The sequence below is a fragment of the Podarcis cretensis genome (genome assembly GCF_951804945.1).
Source record: "Podarcis cretensis genome assembly, chromosome: 8".
NCBI lineage: Eukaryota > Metazoa > Chordata > Lepidosauria > Squamata > Lacertidae > Podarcis > Podarcis cretensis.
This window is the reverse complement of record NC_137177.1, coordinates 77,032,447-77,055,694: the sequence shown is the minus strand read 5'-3', so window position 1 is coordinate 77,055,694 and position 23,248 is coordinate 77,032,447. Positions and strand designations below refer to the sequence as shown.

The following is a 23,248-nucleotide window of genomic DNA, read 5'->3' as shown; positions in this document are numbered from 1 at the left end:
AAAAATACAGTATTGGTACTCTAGCATTTTCATGAGCTTTTTGTATTCAGCCCTCTGGTTGGGGAACTTGTCTGAAGTCTACTTGCAGGGGTGCAACAAGAGATTTTGTACCCTCCGTGACCCATTGACTTCCCAAATATACTGTCTTGAGTTCCTTTCCCAGGAGAGCAATATTTGCTGTGCCTGGCCGATGAGGGCCTTAGTTGGGTCTTAATTGAAAATCAAGACTTTTTTTAAAAAAAAAAAGTCATGTGTTTCAGCATTGATTTGGGTCCAGTTAATTTTAATAGGACATTCCTATTTCAACTATTTCTTTTGAGAGTCATTTTTATTGGAAGAGGTAGTTGTAGTGCCTCATGCAAGCATCCATTTAGAAGTAGCATGTGTCACCTTTCAAGGCTTTTCCACATTTAACAGAGACAGCATATAATGGCTGTTACAAGATGGCATAATGGCTGCCAACCTGGATGGCTTTAAGATAGACTCATGGGACATCAGTGGTTGCTAGCCACAGTGATATGTTCTACCTCCGCTGTCAGAGGCAGTGTGCCTCTAAATACTAGTTGCTGAGATTCACAAGTGAGGAAAGCTGCTCTTGTGCTCAGGTCCTGTTTGCAGGCTTCCAATTGGGGCATCTGTTGGTACCCACACAACCTTTAGATAACAGGCATATATAACTTCTTAAATGAGTGAACATTTTTTAAAGTGAAGTGCATTGCTACTTCTGCTGCACAGACTCACTTGCATTTGGAAAGCAGAAGGCTTAATGGGCTGGTGGAGCTGTGACAAGCGCATGGGTACCGCTCATCTTTCCTCAACCCTTTCTGGCAGCAGCAGTTGCACAGCCTGGCGGCCAGCTGAGCTAGAGATGCAGGCAGCCATGGTTCAACATTCAGCAAACGCTTTGGCAGCCCACTTTGCACTCTGCCGAGCTTTCTCTGCAGCCGTGCTTTCCTAATGCTCGTTGGGCAAGACCTGACACATTTGTTCCCCATGGTGTGGTTTGCCATCCTGTAGCATAACAGACAGCAAGAGATGACTGCATAGTGTATCTGACTAGATAGACCAGGAGTGGGGAAGGTACATAATTCCCAAGGGTAGAGCATCTGCTTTGCATGCAGAAGACCCAGGTTCAATTCTTTGGCTGGGAGAGACCCCTTCTTGAAATCCTGGAAAGATGCTGCCTGTCTGCAGACAACAATGAGCCAACTCAGTATAAGGCAGCTTCCTTTGTTTCTATGAGGTTATGTTTCTGTTCTCCAGCCTGTGGGCCAACTTTTACCTACCATGCCATTCCTGGAAAATCACACTCATTTCCTCTGCCCTTCAAGCCTCATTCCCTACCTACACACCTCCAGTTTTTCTTTCTTAGTCTGCTGATGTTGGATGCCCTGCCTTTGTACTTGCCCTGTGTCCCAGAATTGCTTTCAGAGTCCTCCATCTGCTCCCTTGTGGGATTCTCGCCCCCCCTTGTGGGATTCTTAATCCCAGGCAAACTGACAGCTTCAGCTTCCCTCACAGAAGTCTAACTGTAGAATCTTTAGCACCTAGGCTGCCTCACATCCTGCACTGCCACATCAGCTCAACCAGTCAAGTGTTGAAGGCTTCCCTGCTACAAGTGAATATGATATTGATACAATAGGCAATGTATTGGGGTGGCTGTGGGACTTGGTCCTAGGTAAGTTGGCATAGGATGGCAACCTAGATCTCTTTTAAATATAGATATAGTTCAGAACAAGTATGTAAACTGCAAAGTACTGGAAGAAGGAAATGAGTGATGTTGAAAATGTGTTAACATGAAATGGCAACTTTGGTATCTCTGAACTTGAATGAAAGGAGTAAGGTGAAGATCTGGTTATGACCATTTGATTCTGATTTTTTTAAAAAGAGAAATGTTCGAAGGTTTTCTGTGTAAATGTCTACATCTTTGACCTTTTCCTTATTTGCTCCCTTTTCGGTCTTTCCTGTATTACTGACTTGGGTTTATCTTTTCTCCCTTTAGAGAGTTTTGAGGTGACAGTCACCAAAGAAGGTGATAAAGGGTTCTTTCTATCCCCCTTTTATGAATATTAACCCACTAACTTTGGTTATGAAATGGGGAATCAGCACTTAAACAGAAGATCCTGTCATGCTCTTTGACCCCATTTTATTATCCCAGTTTTTTCCTCCCTGACCCCACCACCCTCAAAATATATTGATAGAAAAATGTTATGTAACCAACCCTTGGCTAGAAATATCGGTAAATCAGACATCCATTTGAACTGTGCAGTTTAATACCTAGGCTGTGTATAGTTCTGGTAAATGTGTTTTCTGAGCGTTTTCTCTAATAGTTTCCCTTTCTGGGGGTGTTCTAGTCATATACTGAAACAAAACTTTTGCCAACTGAAGCAACGAATTGTATATGCATACCAGTAATTCATGGTATAGATTGTTGGTCACTTTGTATACAACTAAGCTGGATACAACTAAGCTGGACTTAGTTGTAGCCCATGCAGGTATAATATTCGTAATCTTGGAGATGGAGATACCCACAAACATGTTTATTCTTTCAGCCTCCCTTGCCTTCCAGCTTTCCTTCCCTTTTCAGAGCTAACCATGGTGCTTGGTTACATCTGTACTGAAGCAACAATGGTTAGTTTCAAAGTGGTATAACCACTGTAGGCTTGCACACTCTAGTTTGAAACTTAACTGTGCTTGTAGTATTAGTGGAGATGTAACTCTGTGCTATGGTTAGCTCTGAAAAGGAGAGAAAGACAGCAATTATGTGCAAGAAGGAAGTCAAGGGGAAAGAGAGTGTGAGCAGGTGGGCCATCCTGAATCTCACAACCGTAGGCACAACAGTAGAAATAGTTTGTCCTTGCACTGGGCCTATATCACTCTCTCATATTTATGTTATGGTTTAGGGCTGAACCACAAAGTAAGAGTATAGAGGACAGTTCTAAGTTAGTAGGTTGAAATGGATGCCTGAAAAAGTTGGTATTTCTACCTTTTCTCATTCAGTAGTTCATTCTGATTCCCTGACTTTTTTTTTTTAAACGCCAGGTACATTGCACAGGAAGACTTTGTCCTTTTGATCAATTGACAGAATTTATGTTAATTGTGGTGCTGAATCTTCTATATATCTTGAAGCTTTTCTTTCCATCTTTTCCCCCTGTTCCCTCTCCCGACTTTGTAACGGCGCATTATAACCTCCTGCTCTGGTCAAAATCCAGCAAAGCTGCCCAGCTATTTCCCAGTAGCTTGGCATAGAAGATATCTCCCCCACCCTGTGGCCTTGGCTGTTCGCTCCCCTAAGATCTCTTACTCTTTTGCCCTAGAGTGCATCTCAAGTACTCCTGTGAAATGCCTGTCTACATCTCTCTTTCTCTCTCTTTTTGTATTCCTGCATGAATGGATGCAAAGTAAAAAAACCAGTTGCTTGGAAAGCAAAATGTATGCCTTTTTATTTTTATTTTAAAAACAAAGTTCCCGGAACTCACCCATCTTTAAAAGCACAGTTGCCTCTTTGCTTTGTCCACAGACCCTCACAAACCCCTGGCTGCACACACATACAATTGCATTTAAAAAGCAAAACAAAAACAAAAAACCACCCCGCTGTTTCATGCTTTGTTACCTGGAAATGCTAACTGGAGTTACTTTGAATCTCATAGGTGAGATTTGTGGGTTTAAAATCCATGGCCAAAATGTCCCTTTTGAAGCGGTGGTGGTGGATAAATCCACTGGGGAGGGGATGATCCGATCCAAAGAGAAACTGGACTGTGAGCTGCAGAAGGACTACACGTTCACCATCCAGGCCTATGATTGTGGGAAGGGTCCAGACGGAGCAAATATGAAGAAATCCCACAAGTAAGTACAGCGTGGGAGAGAGGGAGGTGGGAGGCTCTGATTTAGGCATCTTTTTCCCTCCTGACAGGATGCGGTTTCTTCTTCTTTGTAGTCTGCCCTTGAATGAATGAATTAAAACCGGCTGGCGACAGTGATAGATGCTCAATGGGTGGTCTTGGTACCAGAAGTGTTCCCAGCTGCACCCGGACCCTAAATTGCATTGATCTGCCCATACATTACCTGCTTGATTAAAATCATTCTGCCACATTCATAAGCTGCCTGTTTGCCAGTGCATTCAAGGCTGTTTGCAGTCGTAAACAATGATTTGGGTTTTAATAATAAACATGGGGTAGGAGGGAAAGAGGTAAATAAAGGTATGTTCAGTGGTAGAGTATCTGCTTTGCATGCAGAAGGTCCCGCCCCAGCATCTCCTGATAGGGCTTAGGTAGAGACACTCTGTCTGAAACCCTAGAGAGCTGCTGCCAGTCAGTATGAACTATACCAGGCTTCCTCAACCTCAGCCCTCCAGATGTTTTGAGACTACAATTCCCATCATCCCTGACCACTGGTCCTGCTAGCTGGGCATCATGGGAGTCGTAGGCCAAAAGCATCTGGAGATTGAGGAAGCCTGGATTATACTATACCCTCCAACATTCCTCGAATGAAAATAGGGACAGTCTATTCTGCATTGTTATCACTGCTTGAGCATTGACAAAAGTTATTAGAGATTTTCTTTCCCCCTCAGGCTTCCCTAAATGCAATGCATAAATTCAAAGATTTCTGTGCTTAAAATACAGCAGTTCTGTGTGTTTCCTCTAATAGATGAAACCAGTTGTTCCATCAAGCTCAGTATTGTCTACACTGACTGGCAGAGGCTCTTACAGGTTTCAGGCAAGGGAGTCTTTTTCAGCACTATCCGGAAATTCCAGGGATTGATCCTTCCTTGGGACCTTCTGTATGCAAAGTGGGATCTCTATCACTAGGCTATGGCCCTTTCCCAAATGCCTTCCCAAAAACTGGTACTCTGTCACACCTTGGGTTGCGCGTTTTCGGGTTACGGACACGCCAAAACCCGGAAGTACCGGAACAGGTTACTTCTGGTTTTTGGCGCATGCGCAGAAGCGCCGAATGGCATCACGTGCGTGCGCAGACGCGGCACTGTGGGTTGCGAATGTGCCTCCTGCACGGATCACGTTCGCAACCTGAGGTTCCACTGTATTGCATCACTTTGCATTCTTTTTTAAAAATAGAACTTTTATTGAGTTTCAGGACAAACACAGAAAATATACAGAATAAAAACCGTACTGTATTCAGAACTCAAAAACATTGGTTCCCCTTCCCACCCGGAAACCACTGACCCTCCTCCCACCTCTTCCCTAGAGAGCTTAATGTCATCAGCACACCCAAAGCTTCTTCATAGTACTTGGTTACAGCAGGACCAGACAGATTAAAGGGATTCAGTACATACACCTGTCATGCCTAAAAGAGCCAGATGCGTATTGGGTTGGAACAAGGTTTAGATCTCTAAATCCGTAGTCATATCCCATTCTCTAAGATGTACCTCTTGGATTTGCTCCTGTGCATATCTTGTACAGCTTGGGCAGGGTGCTGCTGCTGACACCCAGCTGCTCTCCAGCCTCTTAACATGGTCCAGAAGGCTTTGGTTGATGGGCAGCCTAAGAATGGAATGGATGAATGAAAGCATCAGTGCTCTTCTCCAATACACAGAAGTGGGCCCTGATGCTGTATACCCTTTAATATGTTGTATGGAACAGGCCCGTCCTGGATGCGCAGTATGTATACATAGGGTCCCATTTTTTCCACGGCATGCAAAAATTCCCCCCCCCCCCTCTCCAGCACACAGCAGTCTTTATACACACTGTTCTCTTTCACATGTCCTCAATGCTGGCCAAAAGCATTTGTTCATTGATGGGAAATAAAACAGTGGGTTCAAGGAATCTAAAATATGTAGTGGATCTTTTTGTACACCTACTTAGGCTCCCGCTGAAAAGAAAACTCTTGTGTGAATGAGACTGATGCTCTGTATATCATAACTTCAGTGGCTAGAATGCTTTATGCAAAGGCGTGGGGTGGAAAACGGAAGCCTAATAAACTATAATAAAGCATGGGAGCAGGTAAATATTGGTAAGCTAACAGATATGCCTATGGGGGTAGAGAAGTTGAGAGAGAGAATAATCCATGGAACCAAGTAACTTAATATCTCAAAAGAGAGGTGGGAATTTCAGGACAGGGAATTGATTACATGTGTTTATGAGGACATAAAATTGATACAAATGAGGAAAAGTCAAAAGCTTTAAACAGCATGAAGAACAAGTCAGTCATCAGCCCCAGGTATCCTTTTTTTAACTCATATTTATTCTAGCTCTGTAATAGTAAAATTATTTAATTCTATGCAAGTTTTGAAATTAAAGGCTTTAAATATTGATGTTCGATTGTATGAAATAATCATGTTTATTTATTTTTTAAATGAAACTGGTGCTCCAGACAGCGGTTGCATTTCCAAAGCTCAATCCCCTATTAATTTATTCTGTGTTTTGCTTACTGATAAGGGTCACACATTTTTGTAATAACTTTTGAGTACAAGAGGCAGTCTCAGATATTCTTTATAGGTTTTCCTATTAAATATAAGCTATTGTAGTCATCTTTATGGTGGCAAATTTTCATGCCTTTAAGAAATGAGCTCACTTGGCCTTTACTTCAATAAATCTTGAGTTGTAATAAAAGCTATCAAATCTGGCTGACCAGGCCAATTGCCCTGTCTTTATTCAGTTCCCATGATTCATTAGATGCCATTTATAGTAGGGAAAATAAATGACCGGCACCACATTTGCAAAGCCTGAGACATGAGAGTAGCTTTGGATGTTCCATGGAGGGACAGCGAGTGCTTTGCAGACCCTATTCTTCTTTATCTCTGTTTAATGTGCATTAGAGATGCAAGGCATTACTTGTTCCTTTGCCCCATTGTGCCTTCTTGAAACTGCTCCGTTGCTTGCTGCCAGGCATGTAACTCGTAGGTGCTTGAAGCTGAAAACTCCAGACAGCTGTGTTGCTCGTCCTCTGACGGGGAAATGATAGCACTCCATCTGTGTCTTCCTCCCTAGTACCGAGGTAGTCCAACATTGTGTCCTCCAGATGTTGCATTGCAGCAAGACTCTTAGCAACTTGGCTCTGCAAGGAACCCACAGTGCATAGTTAGGCTATGCAACCCCCTGCCACAGGGGGCAGTGATGGCCATCTTGGATGGAGGGCAGCAGGTTGTCTGCCTTTGCCCAAGTAGATAGAAGGGCCCTGGGGAGTGTGGGATCAGTGGATGATTTCCTGTGGGTTGATCTAAAAAAACAAACAAGCTGCATTTTGATTACTCTCCCGTGTACTGGAATAGCTAGAAAGATAAAGTAGGCAGTTGGTTGAAATCACATCTCGGACTTGGACTCCTTATCTACCCACACATTAGTAGCCTCCGTGTTTCAATAATAATAATAATAATAATAATAATAATAATAATAATAATAATAATAAAATTTTAAAAAAGCTGTTATTTCAATGTATTTATATTCCACCTTTCTCCTAGTTCGGAATTCAAGGTGGCTTATAACATTTAAAAACATCACTATAAAATATAGAGTAATAAAAGTGAGCTAGTTGAAAAGCAATAGTTAAAATACATTAAAGCACATTTAAAACCAGCATTGAAATACAGTTTGCCCTGACAGTGGCCCAGTGGTCAGCTTCGTCTGCATCTTAGTTTTCTAAGGGCTATCTGAATAATGGGAATAATGGTGGCCTTGCAGGGGTGAAAGGCAAACATGCAGGTTCGGAGTTGCAGAATCTTTTTAGAACACTAATACTATTCTGTAAACCATAACTGGTTGATTGCTAGAGAATGTAGTTGGCTCGCTTTTTGTTTTGACTCTGCTGAATGCCAATAATGGGCTGCTACTCTGTCTCCAGAGCAACAGTGCATATCCAGGTGAACGATGTCAATGAGTATGCCCCGGTGTTTAAAGAGAAGTCCTACAAAGCCGCCGTTATTGAGGGCAAGAGGTATGACAACATCCTGAAAGTGGAAGCAGTGGATGCCGACTGCTCTCCCCAGTTCAGCCAGATCTGCAGCTATGAAATCGTCACACCAGATGTTCCCTTTGCTATTGACAAGGATGGTAAGTAGGACCATTGACTGTGTGTGTGTTTGTACAGGGATAGTGTCCATTTCACCCTGCTCCGTAAAAGCATTTAAATCTGGCATTTTTTATTTTTTGCGATTTTGGAAGGGGGAAAAAAGCTCAACAACTGTCTGGAAATGTGGCAGCCCTATACTAGGACTAACATTAGATACAAACGAGAGATGAGGAATCTGTTGCCCTCTACGAGCTCCCATCAGACTCAGCCAGTGTGGCCAGTGATCAGAGATGATAGGAATTGTAGTCCAACAACATCTGGAGGACTCACACGTTCCTCATTCCTGATGCAACAGTAGAAAATACCTCTTTTCATTGGTGCTTCAAATTTTCAGCCTACAAAGTAGGAGTATTTCAAACTTTGTTCTGGAGACCTTTGGAGTCGGTTGTGTGCTTGTCATAGGCTACTACAGGAGATCAGGTGTGTCTAAGGAAAGTTGCAAAAAGACTTGATGTCTCTCTGCTGCCCATCCTGCCCTGTGATGAAAAGTCACAGGTGAGGGATGGACGCATTCCACAGCAGAGGTTCTCAAACCGCTAGTGGACCATGAGCTCCATTCTGATGGGCTCCAGAAAGCTTGCAGAATTGTACTTGGTCCTGCATTTTATCGATTCTTTTTCTTCTTCCATTTTCTTTTCTGATGACTGGGATTGAGGCTGCTTTTTGACTGGCACCAGGTTGTTGAAGAGGCTAAAGAGGCCTAGTGCCTGCAATTTTCTCAGCGGTTTTATTGTGACACAGGAGCTATAGACTGAAAAACGTTGTTAAAACACACACATCCTTTGATTTACGTAACAAAAAAAGTGCATTAAGTTATCTATTGAGGTTCCCATTGAGTGGTCTGCGGCAACTTTTGAGAACCGGAATTCTAGAGTGCCCTAGACTCTTTTAAGTTCACGTCATGCAAGAGGCACAACTGCTTAGTTAGTGTCTTGTTTATTTATTTAGTGCATTATATCCCAACTTTTCCTCCCAAAGAGCTCTAAGTGGTATACATGGTTCTCCCCCTTCCCATTTAATTCCCTCAACAATCCTGTGAGGCAAGTTAGGCTGAGATACAGTGACATGCTCCAAGGGTAACCTGGTGAGCTTCATAGCTGAGCTGGGATTTGAACCCTGGTCTCCCAATTCAGCACTCTTAAGCACTATAGCACACTGTAGGCTGAGCACTGCAAAACACTCTTTAGCACAGAAGATTTGATGGCAAAATAAATACTGGATTATCTACGTGCATTTTTTGTTTGCTTTCTGTTGATTCTCTACGTGTCTCCACTGCTTCCCGAACCCATTCACCAAGAAAATTCTCCTATAACCTGGCATAGGCATCCCAAGTAAATTTTTATTCACAACTTCTCCACCCCCTCAACCTTTTCAGTGCACCAGTTTTTTTTTTTTATTGAAAAACAAACAAACGCTTTCCTCCTGCTGTCAGGTTACATTAAGAACACAGAGAAGCTGAACTACGGCAAGGAGCACCAGTATAAGCTCACCGTGACGGCCTATGACTGTGGGAAGAAGAGAGCTGCTGAGGACGTGCTGGTGAAGATCACCATTAAACCTACATGCAAGCCAGGCTGGCAAGGTTAGTGCTGTTCCCCACCCACCCAATGCAGCATTACAGCATTGAAATTCTTTCCAGTGCCTGTTGCCAGTACCCTTTTTTGGGGGGGAAGTGGTGTTGAAAGTGTTGGCAGAGCAGCTGTAGGTGTCCCTGGAAGCCACTTCCTACTTGGATCCGCTTTAATCTGGGTTTAGGCCTAGTGGATCCAGGGTCTAGTCAACCCTTGCAGAGGGGCGTAGGGTTCTGGCCATCCTGAATGAGTCAGTGATCTGACCACTCCTGAAAATAGTAACGGTACCACTCTGTTCTGTCTTGTTCAGTCCCCATCTGGAGTTTCATGTCCAGTTCTGGGCACCACAATTTAAGAGCAATATTGACAAGCTGGGACTGTGTGCACAGGAGGGCAACAAAGATGATAAAGGGTCTGGAAACCAAGCCTTGTGAGGAACAACTGAGGGAGCTGGGTATGTTTAGCCTGGAGAGGAAGAGATTAAGAGGTGATATGTTAGCCACCTTCAAATATCTGAAGGGCTGGCAGTGTCACATGGAAGACAGTGCAAGCTTGTTTTCTGCTGCTCCAGAGGGTAGGGCCCGAACCAAAGGATTCAAATGACAATACAGGAGATTCCGACTAAACATTAAGAAAATCTTTTTGAGGGTAGGAGCGGTTAATCGGTGGAATGTATTTCCTGGGAAGGTGGTGGACTCTCCTTCATTGGAGGTTTTTAAACCAAGGTTGGATGGTCATCTGTCAGAGATTCTTTAGCTGTGATTCCTGCATTACAGGGGGTTGGACTTAGATGACTCTTAGGGTCCCTTCCAACTCTACAAAAGCCCACCCTGGGCCTGTTGGTTTGTGACAACTACCACCCAGTTCCCAATACTACCCCTCCCTTCCTTTAGGAAAGGTGTTTGAGAGGGTTGTGGCACAGTAATTGCAGTTACTCTTGGAAGAAAAAAAAATCATTTCGACCCATTTCAGTTCTCAGCCCAGGCCCGGTTGTAATAGGAAGTAAAATATTTTTAGTTCCTAACTCATCACCTTTGTCCTTCTCAGGCTGTGGTTTTGTACTTCTTTATATTCTCTGCTTTCTTTTAAAATTGGATTGGTTGAGGTACGAGGGTTTGCTAATGGATCTTTACTGTTCTCCCCTACCCCCTCCATTTATGACTTCAGGCTGGAGCAAAAGAATGGAGTACGAACCTGGAACTGGCTCCCTCGCTCTCTTTCCCAACATCCATCTGGAGACATGTGATGAGCCCATCACCTCCGTGCAGGCCACAGTTGAGCTGGAGACCAACCATATCGGGAAAGGCTGTGACCGAGATACTTACTCTGAGAAATCGCTTCACAGGCTCTGTGGTAAGTTCCTGTGGTCTGACTTAGGCCTATCGAAAATCCACGCCTTCCTTTTATCTTTATCTCATTTCAAATAGTCAGTGCATAGTCTGCATAACCCACCCCCCACAAATCATTATTTTTAAAATCTTAAAACTTTATAAAATTAAACTGTTTTGCTGTTGTTATCATCTGTCTGTCTGTCTGTCTCGAGAGACAACAGAGTGTATTTCCAGGAGTAAAGTCAGAATTCTGAGTCAGCAGCACCAAAGTGACCTCCAAGGGGTGCAAGCCTGGGAGACCTGGGATGCCCAGAAAACAAGACCCCCCTCTTGGCCTTGCTGGTGTGATTGAAAGGAAAGCAGAGCAATGCATTTGGCACCAGCTTAGTTGCAGGACTTGCCAGAAGTACAAGGCACCATTCAACCATCTTAGGGGCTGCACTTCTGATTTCTGTAGAGTTTACTCCATAGTCTTTTCTTCTCCTGAAGATATTCCGTAAGGCAGCAGAGGTATAGGATCAGAGTTTTATTTCTCCTAAATAGGCTACCTTCCCAGGTTGACGAGCCCCATCTGCTCCGATAATACAACTAGAATAAATATTATGGATGGAAGTAACTGTTCTTAATAAAAGGAGCAGATACTTCATCTGGTGTCTGTAACTTGTTCTTCGTTTTGTTTGAAGCCCTCAGCTTTTCTTTTAAGTGCATTTATTTCATGTACTTTGTACAGTAGGCTATTTTCTAAACACACAAATGCACACTTCTCTGTCCTCCTTCCATGGAAGCAAAGAGTCAAAAGACACATTTCCAGCCAGGCAAATACAGTGAGTGAGTGTGTGAAGCAAAACCAGTGAGACAGATAACCTGGAGAGGGTCCTATGGGTCAGATAGAGAACTCTGGAGGGTTGCATTTGGCCCCCCGGGTCTGAGATTCCCCATCCCTGTTGTAAGCATTGACAGACCAGAGGTGGAGGAAGGTGGGCACTCCCCTTTAGCATGTGGCCTTTAAAACAAAGGATAACTCATTTATTTGTGTTACTGGTTTATAACCCTCCCTTTTTTGTTGGTGTGCTGGAAGTGGCTAATGCACACCACCAATGGCATGTGAAATATCAGTGTGAAATTATACCAGTCTTTATCTGTTGCGTGTGAGTTGGTCTCTTCATCATCAGCTAGCCCACAAGTCTTTATTCACAGCTTCTCCTTCTGTCTGCCTCCTCTGGGAAAGACCAGAACTAGGCCATAAACAGTGCAGAAGGCCGGAAGAGGCAGGTGCAAACCTGCACCTATATCCCTAATAGTGTTGTATTATTCTCTCTTAACTGTAAGCTCCTTTGGGAGCCAATCTTGGCTGCATAGCATGGTGTCAGTATCCTTACGAACAATTCCCAGTGCAAGCTCTTGAGAGATGGCTTTGGTCTTCCTCCATGGCTCCTGTCAGCTGAACATTTCTCCAAGGGAATGAGCAACAATGGCAATTGTTAGGGCTGGGTTTGGTCCCTTCCCTTGCTCCTGAGAATTAAACAGCCTCTGAGTGCAGCAGCAGTAGCAGCAGTGATGGCTCATTGAAGGCTGAGCTTGAGGGATTGAATGACAGAAGCCATATGAGAGGAGGGAGCTGTAAATAGTGATGGATCCTTCTTCAGTTTGAAGCAAGAACTCAACAAGAGAAGCACAATTACAGCGTAATGCAGTTCTCAACACAAAGTGCAGAGATACTGAAGGCAGTGGGACCTGGATATTGGCCAGTGGGTTAAATGAGGGGGGGCATTTTTAAAGCTGTGGGGGTCTGTCTAGCTCCACTACAGTGGAAGTTCAGCAAACAATGCTGACTCTGAATTCTTGCTGCTAATTCTGTGAAAGCCTAGCATTTTTTCCTAACAACAGATCACACACACACACACACGTGTTTCCTCTGTTGGCAGTCTGCTGTGACATTGTTGATGGTTTTAATTGCAGGTGCTTCCTCTGGCACAGCTGAGCTCCTTCCTCCTCCGAGCAGCACGGCAAACTGGACAATAGGCCTTCCGACTGACAATGGCCATGACAGCGACCAGGTCTTCGAGTTCAATGGCACCCAAGCCGTGAAGGTCCCAGACAACGTTGTCACCATCAACATGAAAGAGCCTTTTGTGATTTCCGTGTGGATGAGGCATGGGCCTGGGGCGAGGGAGAAGGAGACCATCATCTGCAACTCAGACAAGACAGGTTGGATCGGGTGGAGAAGGGAACCCTTGGGCTAAAAAATGGGGGATTTTAGAACTGGCTGAACCATTGCAACACCACAGAACGTTAGCAAACATTCCAAGTTCTGTGAGTCGGAGGGAGGGAGAAGAACCTGATTGCATCTGTGTAAGAATGGTTGCCCAGTGCTCACCAGGATGCTGCAGTCTGTTCTGATTTCGTGTGTTTGGTGTGGGTGAGGGGCAGGGTTGTTGGTGGTGGGTAAATGTATCTGATTCTTCATGTTAGTGGCAGTCAGAAGTGTGGGAGTTGCTGCTTTCCAGTTTTCTCCAGCAGGTGTTGCAATATGATCCACCAGTATACTCAAAAAAAATGAACAGAGTGCACAAAAGTCTTGATTGACATTTTCTGGGAAAACATGTTTTTCTCTTCTGTCCTGCATTTTCCCTCCCCGATTTCTTTGTCGATAGCATCAGTCTTTGAATGATACCAACAGTACTCTGGAAGGTGGTATTGAGACAAAAGAGATGCGATCATTTGGGTTTTGTACATTGCACCCCAACAGTGCAGAAAGGAATTTCGTGTCTTGTCATCTTGAGGCTGAAGCAGCCATTTTGAGCAACTAAAACTTTGATCTCCCAAAACTTAACCTAGCCTTCCCTGAGACTTAGTTGAACTACAGCTCCCATCAGCCCCAGGCAGTCTATCAAACAACATCTGGAGGACACCTTGGGAAAGGGCCTCTTCCTCCTTTTTGATCAGTCTCCACTTAATAAGGGGGAAAGATCAAGGCATATCAGTCAAAAGCTGGCTGTGTTCAAAAGTGCTCTCTTCAAGCAGAAGCTTCCATGCTTTCACTTAAAAGAATTGGGGTAAGGCCAACTTAAGATGTTTCCCTTAATTAAAAAGAGATCATCTGGGATCCTGAAAATAATTAGGTTGGAGATGAAGCTTTTAAAACATGGGTGAATTATTCCATTCATTCTTGGATGTGGTTATGCAGAAGGATGCTCTCGGCCACAGAGAATTTGATTCCTGAGTACAGCAGATTTACATGACAGTTTTCTCTTATCTTGGTAGTAGTGGCTTAAAGATGGATTCATGTGAACGCATTCCCCAGTGTGTGTTGGTGCGTTGTGAATCTTTTCTGCCCCTTCCTCCCAGAGGGCTCCAAAAACCCTGAACTCTGTGGCCAACTATTGTTGAGCAATCTGGATTTTTTTGCAGCTTGTCAAGCAAGCCTGTGCTCTTGAAATCCATTGTAATTCAGACCCTTTCCCAGAAACTAATTCCATGCTTTTCAGCACAGGGGAACTGTCATTAAATCCATGCACCCTTATCAGCAAAGTTGCTTTTCTGGGTTCCTTTCACACTGAATGGGGAAGCAGGGGTGCTCTTGTGTGAAAAGCCACCCCGGCTCCGAATTCCAGGCTGAAGGCTGTCACGAGACTAGCAAACCAGAATACTGCCATTTATTCTTTCACTTCAATGCTGGCCTATTTCTTCTTATTGCACCTCTGTGCAAAATTTGGCTGAGCCATTAGTTGAGAAGCGGACATTTTCCTGAAATGTCTTGGACTGTCAAAGAGCAATTGCTATGGAACTGCCCTAAGGGGAGGCATTTCTGCCATGGAAATGGTCTCCCTTTGATTAGGCCTCCTGCATCCTTTTTTGCTAAGCACCTCCCTTTACTGCAGGGGTAGGGAACCCTCGAGCTGAAGGATGCAGAGTTGGCCTGCCAGGCCATGGTATTTTGGGGCAAGCCACGCCTATCCATCCTACAACTTGCTGTCATACCTGACGTCAGGTGTGGGGCAGGTAATGGCAGAGCTTCAAAGATAAACATGAGAGCTTAAAGTGAGTTTCCTTTGTTGGAGTAAGGCAGCAGCGTTCTCCCTCCTGGCACTGCTGCTTAACCATCTGAAAAGCAGAGTGCAGGGCTGTTTAAAAGCCCTCATGCAAGCAGCCCTCCCCACTCTTGACACTGCAGTTTTCTGAAATTTAAACAGCAGCATGGGACTTCTTCAGGCAGCTTTGAAGTCCTGACAATCGGAGCTTCAAAGCACAGCATTTCTGGATGTCTCTGTGACATCAGGTGATTGGCAGACAGGGAGCCCCACCCACCCATCAGATTTATCCCAGAAGGGGTGTGGAGCTGAGGATCTAACCCACCTGCTGGAAAGGTTCCCCATCCCATGCTTATGCTGTGACAAGAATGTGCTGGATTGTAACATGTATAACAGGATCCAAACGTTCACTAGCTTTACAACTGGAGGAAAGGGAAATGGTAACACAAGCCTGATCTTTCTTGGGACAGATATGAACCGGCACCACTATTCCCTCTATGTGCACAATTGCCGTCTTGGGTTCCTCTTTCGTCAAGATCCTTCGGAGGGGCAGAGTTACAAACCAGCAGAATTCCACTGGAAGCTGAACCAGGTGGGTTTATAAGAGGAGGCAAACCCTGGGTGTAATATTAGACAGATCAATAGCCAGTCTTTGTATGTCAATTTGCAGTAGGAAAAGGCCAGCCCTCTGTGAAGTGTTCATTATGGAACCGTAATGGGGTAGTGATAAAGTAACAATCCTGCTTTCGGTATCTTTGACAAAATTTAGTTTTTATTATCAAGAACTGGATGTGAAAGGAAGTTATCCGGCGCAAAGTGGAGGTTCCCTCCCTCCCTCCCTCCATTTAAAAACTCTTGTACCTTTTACAGGTGTGCGACAAGGAATGGCATCACTATGTCCTCAATGTCGAATTTCCAGCAGTGACCCTGTACGTGGATGGAGTTTCCTTTGACCCTCTATCAGTGACGGAAGACTACCCGCTCCATCCCTCCAAAATAGAATCCCAGCTGGTGGTCGGAGCCTGCTGGCAAGGTAGCTTACCTTTTTTTTAGCTGCAGGCTTCTCAAAGGTGGCAGAATAGTTGTAGGTCATTTGTCCAGAACTCTTGTTGTTCTAGTTTGTGGGCAAACTCCACTGAGCTTGCATCTCTGCAGTGAGACTGTGCAAGAGAACAGATGGAGATTGAAAATAGCAATGCATTTTCAATGGGGAATGCATAGGAGCTAATTGTGCAGCCTGTTCTCTCTCTTCCTAATTATATTGGGATGTCTGTGAAGCCCAGGTGATTGGCAGGCTCACAGTCTGTTGGCAGAGTTAAATAAAAGCAAAACATTTGCTGCAAATCTTGAGAACATCAGTGGAGAAAACCTCACCTTGGAATGAAGAAGTTGTGCTTTTGAACTTGGTTAGAATTTACATGAATGCTAAATTTATTGTGTTTTCCTCCCTCTGGGGCCACACGCTTGGTTTTGAGGATTTTGACGGAGTAATTTACCCTCTGTGTCTGTGTGTTGGAGGATTTTGCTGCTTATGTCTATAAAAAGAAACACAGCAGTAGCTGTAGGTTTTAACATGCAAAGCAGGTTTAAACGGCCGTTCCCTCGAGGATGCATATTGCTGAATCACAGCCTTCAAGGCCACTGACGCTCTCCCTCGTCAGCATCTTGAGAAAATGGATTCCGGGATTCATCCCAAGAGCAGAGGAAGGGATGTAGATCACCAAACGAAGACACCTGCTGTATCTAGGCTAAAGGGGGGGGGGAGTTAGCACCATAAATGGCATATTTATTCGTAGGATTAGTATCCAGCTAAGTCCTACTCAGAGTAGGACCCATTAAAATAAATGAATCTAAGTTAGTCATGGCCATTAGTTTCAGTGGATTTACTCTGAATAGGGTAAGCTTCAGAATACAATCCCTAACTATATTGTATCCTGCAAGACTATTTCCTGGCATATATTTAAAGCTTTTGAAATGCATTTTGAAATGTGAAAATGATATAAAGAACAGAGGAATCTTCCTGAATGCCTAGAAGCACTCTCACTGCAATGTCGGCATGTGCTGATGGTTTTTAGAATGGTTTCTCTGTGCTTCCTGATTTGGAAGGTCAAAATGGCACTTGGGTGTCCCTAAGAGGCAATTATTTGTTCCCCTTGGGTGTGTTAAGCGATTGCACTTTCATCTTACGCAGTGAGGCTTAGCAGGCCTGGCGGGTCTACGCCTGTAGAGGAATGAGGAAGGTAGTAAGATCAAATGCACCACCTTATACTGCGTTATTGGGGGGGGGCAGAGATTTGTATGCTTCCTCACGTGTAAACTTCTGTTCAGCGGGAAAGAGCCATAGCTCAGTGGTGGAACTGCTTTTCATGCAGAAGCTCCCAGGTTCATCAGTCCTTGGCATCTCTATCATAGGGCTGGGAACGTCCCCTGTCTGAAATCCTGGAGAGCTGCAGCTGATCAGCATAGGCAATACAGAACTAGATGGTGTAAGACAGCTTGCTGTGTTCCTGTGTATCAAGGGAAGGGTCCTAGTGCAGATGTAGAGCACATGCCTTGCATGCAGAATGTTCCCAAGTTCAGCCCCCTGCAGCATCTGGTAGGTCTGGGAAAGGTTTCCACCTGAAACCTGCAGTCGAATTTGTCCCTTTCCTTTATGTCCCCTCTGAGTTCCACCACATCATCCCTGCTACACTCTGCCGCACATGAAGATCCATCTCCAAGTGTGCCCTCTGGAAAGTGTCCTTCTGCAGTGTTCTTGGGGTTCCCTGATACAAGGCTAAGGGTTTCCTTGGCGGGAGGATGAATATAAGAAGGGGAGAGAATTTAAGAATATATATATATAGTACTGAATGCAGAGAGGGAGATGGGCATCTGGTAAACAAAGCACGTCCTCCAAGGCATGTGCACTGCGTCAGAGAAACCTCCAGGTCCTAACCACCCGGTTCCTTTTTCTCTTCTCCTTGTTCCTATCCTTTCGTCTTGCTTTTCTGCAGAATATACAGGAAATGAGAATGACACAGAAAAAGCGACCGAGACCCCTGCAGGTTGCTGGTGTTCTTACTTATTCCCCCCGTTTCACTTCTAAGCTGAGATATTGCTTCATCTCACACATAGCATGAAATGCCAGCATTGCATTATGGCCATTGAAGCTACATTATTGTGTTGCTAGGCTTGTTTTCTTCCATTGTGCTTCTTTTTTTTTCTTTTTATTGTTTGGTTGTTTCTTGAATGTTCACTTCTTTTCTTTTTATCTCCCATTGGTGATAATTGCAAGATTAAAAGCAGTTTAAAAGGCTGCTTTGAAAAGAGACAGTTTGTCAATTGCTTTGATGGTTCAGCCCTCGCTGCATGCAAAGTGAGGGCAGGTTGTTGCGGTCACTTGCAGTGCTCATTGGGCAGCAAATTGCTCCCTTGAATCGAATGGTCAATCAGAAGAGCTGCCTCTTCTATAAATTTCCATGTCCCATAACAAGAGGATGGAGGAAGTGCTGGAATGACTTGCCAGCCGATATGTTTGGGGAGGGTCTGTTACATACGCAGCTGTAAAACTCTTGTGACTTGCAGCTGATATTTCCAGGTCTGTTGGAAACGGCTCGGTGGATTTAACATTTCTGCTTGAGACAATTAAACCAAGACTTTCGTTAATTTTAAATTGCACCTTTTATATGAAGTGCTGTACAGGGTAGAAGAATGCCTTCTAATTATTCTCATCTTGAACGGCGAAGTTAAAAACTAGCTTTTGAGAACTATTAAATAATAGAACTAATACTTAATTTTGAAGAAGGCTGTCATCCAATTAAAGAAATCTTAGATTAATTTCTGTGGATCTTGATAGGTTAACTCTGTGTATGTGCATATGAAAGCAATAGTTCCAAAAGGTAAAAAGCGTCCTATTTTTATTTTTTTTAGATTGTAGAAGTGTGTCATGGTTAACATCATATTAGAAGAGGTGTGTTGGAATAGCCCATGCAAAGATTGGTCTTCCTAGCTTCATCTTCTCCTCATAGCTTCAGGAAAGGACAGTAGCTCAGTGGAAGGGTATTTACTTTGCATGGAGAAAGCCCCAGGTTCAATCTGTTGTACTGCCAAATTGGGTTGGAAAAGACCCCTGGAGAGTTGCTGCTAGTCAATGCAGAGCTGAAAGGTCCTATTTTCCAAGTCAGTATGAGGCAGCTTCTCACGTTCAGTAGAAGGAAACTGCTTCCGAATGAGGTAGCTTCCTACATCTGGTGTCTAATTGAGTGGCAATTGTTACTTGGATGGACTGTTGTGTAAATATTTTATTTAAGTGGGAGATGCAGTTTCTGTACTGAAGCTACGAAGGTAGCCTTGGCCTTTTGAAGAGTCTGCTTCTAAAGGAGAAAATCCTGTTTGTGATGACCAAAGGATTGTACCACTTTCCTTCAGCGCTGAGTAGGGTCATTCCATCCTTGCCTCAAAAGCCATATTTATTGCATGAGTGGACTTCTTTTGTTCTTTTTGAGTTCTCTACCCCACCCCCCCTTGTGCTTGAACATACCTGCAAGGTTAACACAAGAATGGGCACTAAACTAACCCGCATGCCAGTTTTAAGAACAAAAGCACAGTTGGCACTTTAAACAAACGCACACACCCTCCCGAAGCAAACTTGTATGATGCTCAAGATGTCTTCCTTTGCTCCATAAAGGTGGAGAGCTCCGCATGGCCCAGTTCTTCCGAGGCAACTTGGCCGGCTTAATGATCCGCTCTGGTAAACTGGAGAACAAGAAGGTGATTGACTGCCTTTACACCTGCAAGGAAGGACTGGATTTACAGACCTCAGACGGCGTCGGCAAAGGCCTGAAGGTAAACTTGTGCAGCAGAGGGACCCTTGATCCATTGGCAGAACAGAGATCAATTAGGATGACATGTTATGTGTCTCTCTCTCTCACACACACACACACATCCCCCTCTCCTTTCTCTAATGAGAGCAGGAATGACGTCTGTCCTGGCACCGCCTGGTGTCTCCAAAGCAGGGGTGCCTAAAAGGAGGAAATCAAGGCCAGGGAGCAGATAGCATGCGCTCCAAGCAGAGCTGAGCTGCTAGGGCAACCACTCCTCCATCTTCCCTGGGGCTACTTAAACCTTGCATGCCCTGCAGGAAGCCAGGATCCAGGATGCTCAGACTGTCATGGGGGAGGGGGCTTTTGCCACCAATCAGCCTGAGAGGACCCGATTGCTCTGTATTGTAAACCGTCTATTTATTTTAGCATTTTAATTTTGGCCTTGGATGCCTTGGCAGAAAGGCAGTATACAGAAGCAATGACGTAACCTATTGACCCAGGGACTGCGTTCAGGCCTTGGGCATGGTTAGGAAGGATGTGTTCAGTGCATACATGGGTATACACACTTGCCACTCACACACAGCACCTGCACTGCGCATGTTTGTTTTTAACTTGTATTGTGTATTACTGTAATGTTTGTTGCTGCTTCAGTTTTCTGTACACCACTTAGAGACACTTCTTGTATAATAAGCAGTGTAAAAATGGTCTAAATAAATATGGAAGATGCATTTGGATTATGTTTTAATTGCCATATTATTGGGGAGCTGCTGCCAGTCAGTGTATACAGAGCTGGATGAGCCATTGGTCTGAAACGGCTCCCTATGTGCCTGGGGTTAATAATCATCCCATAAATTTGCTTGGAATTCTCTTGTATTGGGAGAAGCAAATTGAGGGAGAAGAATTCTCCCCCGCCCCCATACACCTTTCTTCTCTTTACTTGCTGAGGCATGGAGAACTGCGACCTTGCAGTGGCAAGGGGGTTGCGGCAGCATGGAAAATATGCATGTAGAATTAGATGGATTACTGGAGATTTAGCAACCTGCCTGGTCCTGAGGATGTTTTCTTGGATGGTGAAATACACCCATAGTTAGTTACTGTGTTGCTACCTTTTCAAGCTAATTGTGGGCAGGCAGGCAAATCCCAGTTAATAAATTACTCTTTAAGCAGTAACTGTTGAAGAAACATAGAGACAGAGGAAGCTGCCTTATACAGAGTCTGACCATCAGTCCCATTTAGCTCAGTAATGTCCACACAGGTTGGCAGTAGCTCTCCAGGATTTCAGACGGGGACATTCCCAGTCCTACCTGGAGAATCAGGTTCTGTGATCCCTGACTTTTAGCCCTTCCCTAAAGACCCAGGGACACAGTCAGTGTGGACTATACTGAGCTAGATGGACCAGCATTCCAGGATTTCAGGCAGGAGTCTCTCCCAGCCCTACCTGGAGATGTTTAGGATTGAAACTGGACCATCTGCATGCAAAGCAGATGCTCTACCACTGAGCTACTTTCCCCCTTCCTGTCTCTTCACAGAGGAGTCTTGGTCACAGAATTGCTTTATTTTAGCACTTCCTGGGTCTGATCTCTTTCCTGCCCCTGCTGCCCCTTCTCACTTCTTCTCTCTGCCTGATCTTCCAGATCCACATGAACCCGAGCCAGTCAGTGTTGAGCTTGGAAGGAGATGACATTGACCGGTTTGACAAGGCCATGCAGCACATTGCCTACCTAAACTCCCGCCAGTTCCCCACACCTGGGATCCGGAGGATCAAGATCACAAGCACCGTGAAGTGAGTTTCCCTTTGGGAGCAAGCCATATGAGACTCGGGGTTGTGGGTTTGAGCCCCACATTGAGCAAAAGATTCCTGCATTGCAGGGGGTTGTTGTTGTTGTTGTTGTTGTTGTTATTTATTCAACTTATACACTGCCCTATACCCGGAGGTCTCAGGGCATTTCACAACAAGACCACAACATCAAACCAAAAGCAGTAACCCAGTAACGTCTGCGCCCCCCCCAAAGCCACATTCTAAAAAGGTGTTGGATGTCAATAAGATCAACCAAAGGCCTGGTTAAAAAGGATCGTTTTCGCCTGGCGCTTAAAGGTGTATAATGAAGGCACCGGGCGAACTTCCCTGGGGAGAGCATTCCATAGACGGGGTTGGACTAGATTACCCTCATGGTCCCAACTCTACTCAGTTGTCTTGAAGATGCCTCCACATCTCAGGGGTAAGATTATTATGGTTATCAAAAGAAACGCCGTGTTGCATCTGCAACAGCACAACCAGATGCCTTCATCTGCCCTAGCTGCAACAAAACATGTCTCTCCCGTATCGGTCTCTACAGCCACAGCAGGCACTGCAACCTTCCAACAGTTTGACTTCTCCCCCAAAGGAACACTCTTCCATTGTCTTCCAAGACAGACGGCTGCCAACCAATTTTTCAGAAAAGTGACTCAAAGCATCTTGTGGAAGCAAACAAAAACAACCCAAATTACTCGCTAGCAGCATGCATAAAAGGCAGACCCAACTCTGCCTGCCCTATTGAAAAGATGAGGGGAATAAGAGGATCCCCCAAACATACTCCACCCTCCCAAACTGAGGTCCAGAGGCATGGGGGGGATAAAAATATATTTGCCAAGCAACTGAAAGCACACATAAGGGATGGTACCAGGCGTATCTTCCTGGGGATAGCATTCCACAGATGAGGAGCCACCACTGAGCAGAGAATGAAGAAGTTCCATAATGGAGGATGCTGCACTCTTGTTATTTGGTCCTGGCACACACACCCTGTCTTTAAGAGGAGAACCCTCTGAATGTGCCCACATGTTTTATCTTTATTTAGAGCATTTGTGCCCCACTCTCTATCCAAACCATGGCTTACCTACAGTTAATTAAAACAAGATAGTCCTTGCCTGCAGGCTTCCAATCTGCAGAGCATGACACCAAAGGGACAGGGAGGGAGGAGAGGAAAAAGCAAACTCAGGCACCAATTCTTATATAGTAGTTATAACCGCCATCTGGCATAGAGACAGCTCAGGGGCAGAGGCAGAGCTGATGCGTGGTTTCTAAGATGATCACTGCCCACATTTCAGACAGGCCCTCTTTCTTACAGTTAGTCCTGTGCTGTGTGCCTTGTCCTCCTGGAATACCTACCGCTTTCTCTCCGGCATTGATGGCACCTTTCCCCCTTTTTTTTGGCAGGTGTTCCAACGATGAAGCCTGCATCGCCATCCCCTTTGTGGACGGCTACATTATGGTCCTGCAGCCTGAAGAGCCCAAGATCAGCCTGAGTGGCATCAACCACTTTGCCCGCTCAGCTTCGGAGTTCGAGAGCCCCGAAGGGGTCTCCCTTTTCCCTGAGCTTCGCATCATCAGCACCATCACGCGGGAGGTTGAGCCGGAGGGGGAGGGAGATGAGGACCCCACAGGTAAAGCCCACTCACCTAGCTTGTGCAACACATACAAGGGCTAGTGGCCTGGGGGCAGGGTCTGATAC

The 23,248-nt window shown here is 44.8% G+C and overlaps 2 protein-coding genes across 4 annotated transcripts in view; both read left to right on the top strand.

The window, feature by feature from the left end:
- Positions 1–23,248, top strand: part of LOC307222181 (uncharacterized protein) — a 214,140-nt gene that overhangs the window by 127,773 nt on the left and 63,119 nt on the right. The gene's annotated exons all lie outside the window — the stretch shown is intronic.
- Positions 1–23,248, top strand: part of CLSTN1 (calsyntenin 1) — a 60,465-nt gene that overhangs the window by 29,262 nt on the left and 7,955 nt on the right. The window contains exons 3-14 of one of the 3 annotated variants that reach the window (XM_079986858.1): positions 2,003–2,032; positions 3,651–3,846; positions 7,798–8,006; positions 9,458–9,607; positions 10,764–10,949; positions 12,887–13,135; positions 15,429–15,550; positions 15,829–15,991; positions 17,952–18,002; positions 19,625–19,782; positions 21,395–21,543; positions 22,954–23,180. In XM_079986858.1, coding sequence (XP_079842984.1) covers positions 2,003–2,032; positions 3,651–3,846; positions 7,798–8,006; positions 9,458–9,607; positions 10,764–10,949; positions 12,887–13,135; positions 15,429–15,550; positions 15,829–15,991; positions 17,952–18,002; positions 19,625–19,782; positions 21,395–21,543; positions 22,954–23,180 — 1,890 coding nt within the window. The remainder of the gene's footprint in view (positions 1–2,002; positions 2,033–3,650; positions 3,847–7,797; positions 8,007–9,457; positions 9,608–10,763; positions 10,950–12,886; positions 13,136–15,428; positions 15,551–15,828; positions 15,992–17,951; positions 18,003–19,624; positions 19,783–21,394; positions 21,544–22,953; positions 23,181–23,248) is intronic. The other 2 variants (XM_079986860.1, XM_079986859.1) reach the window with 2 other exon arrangements.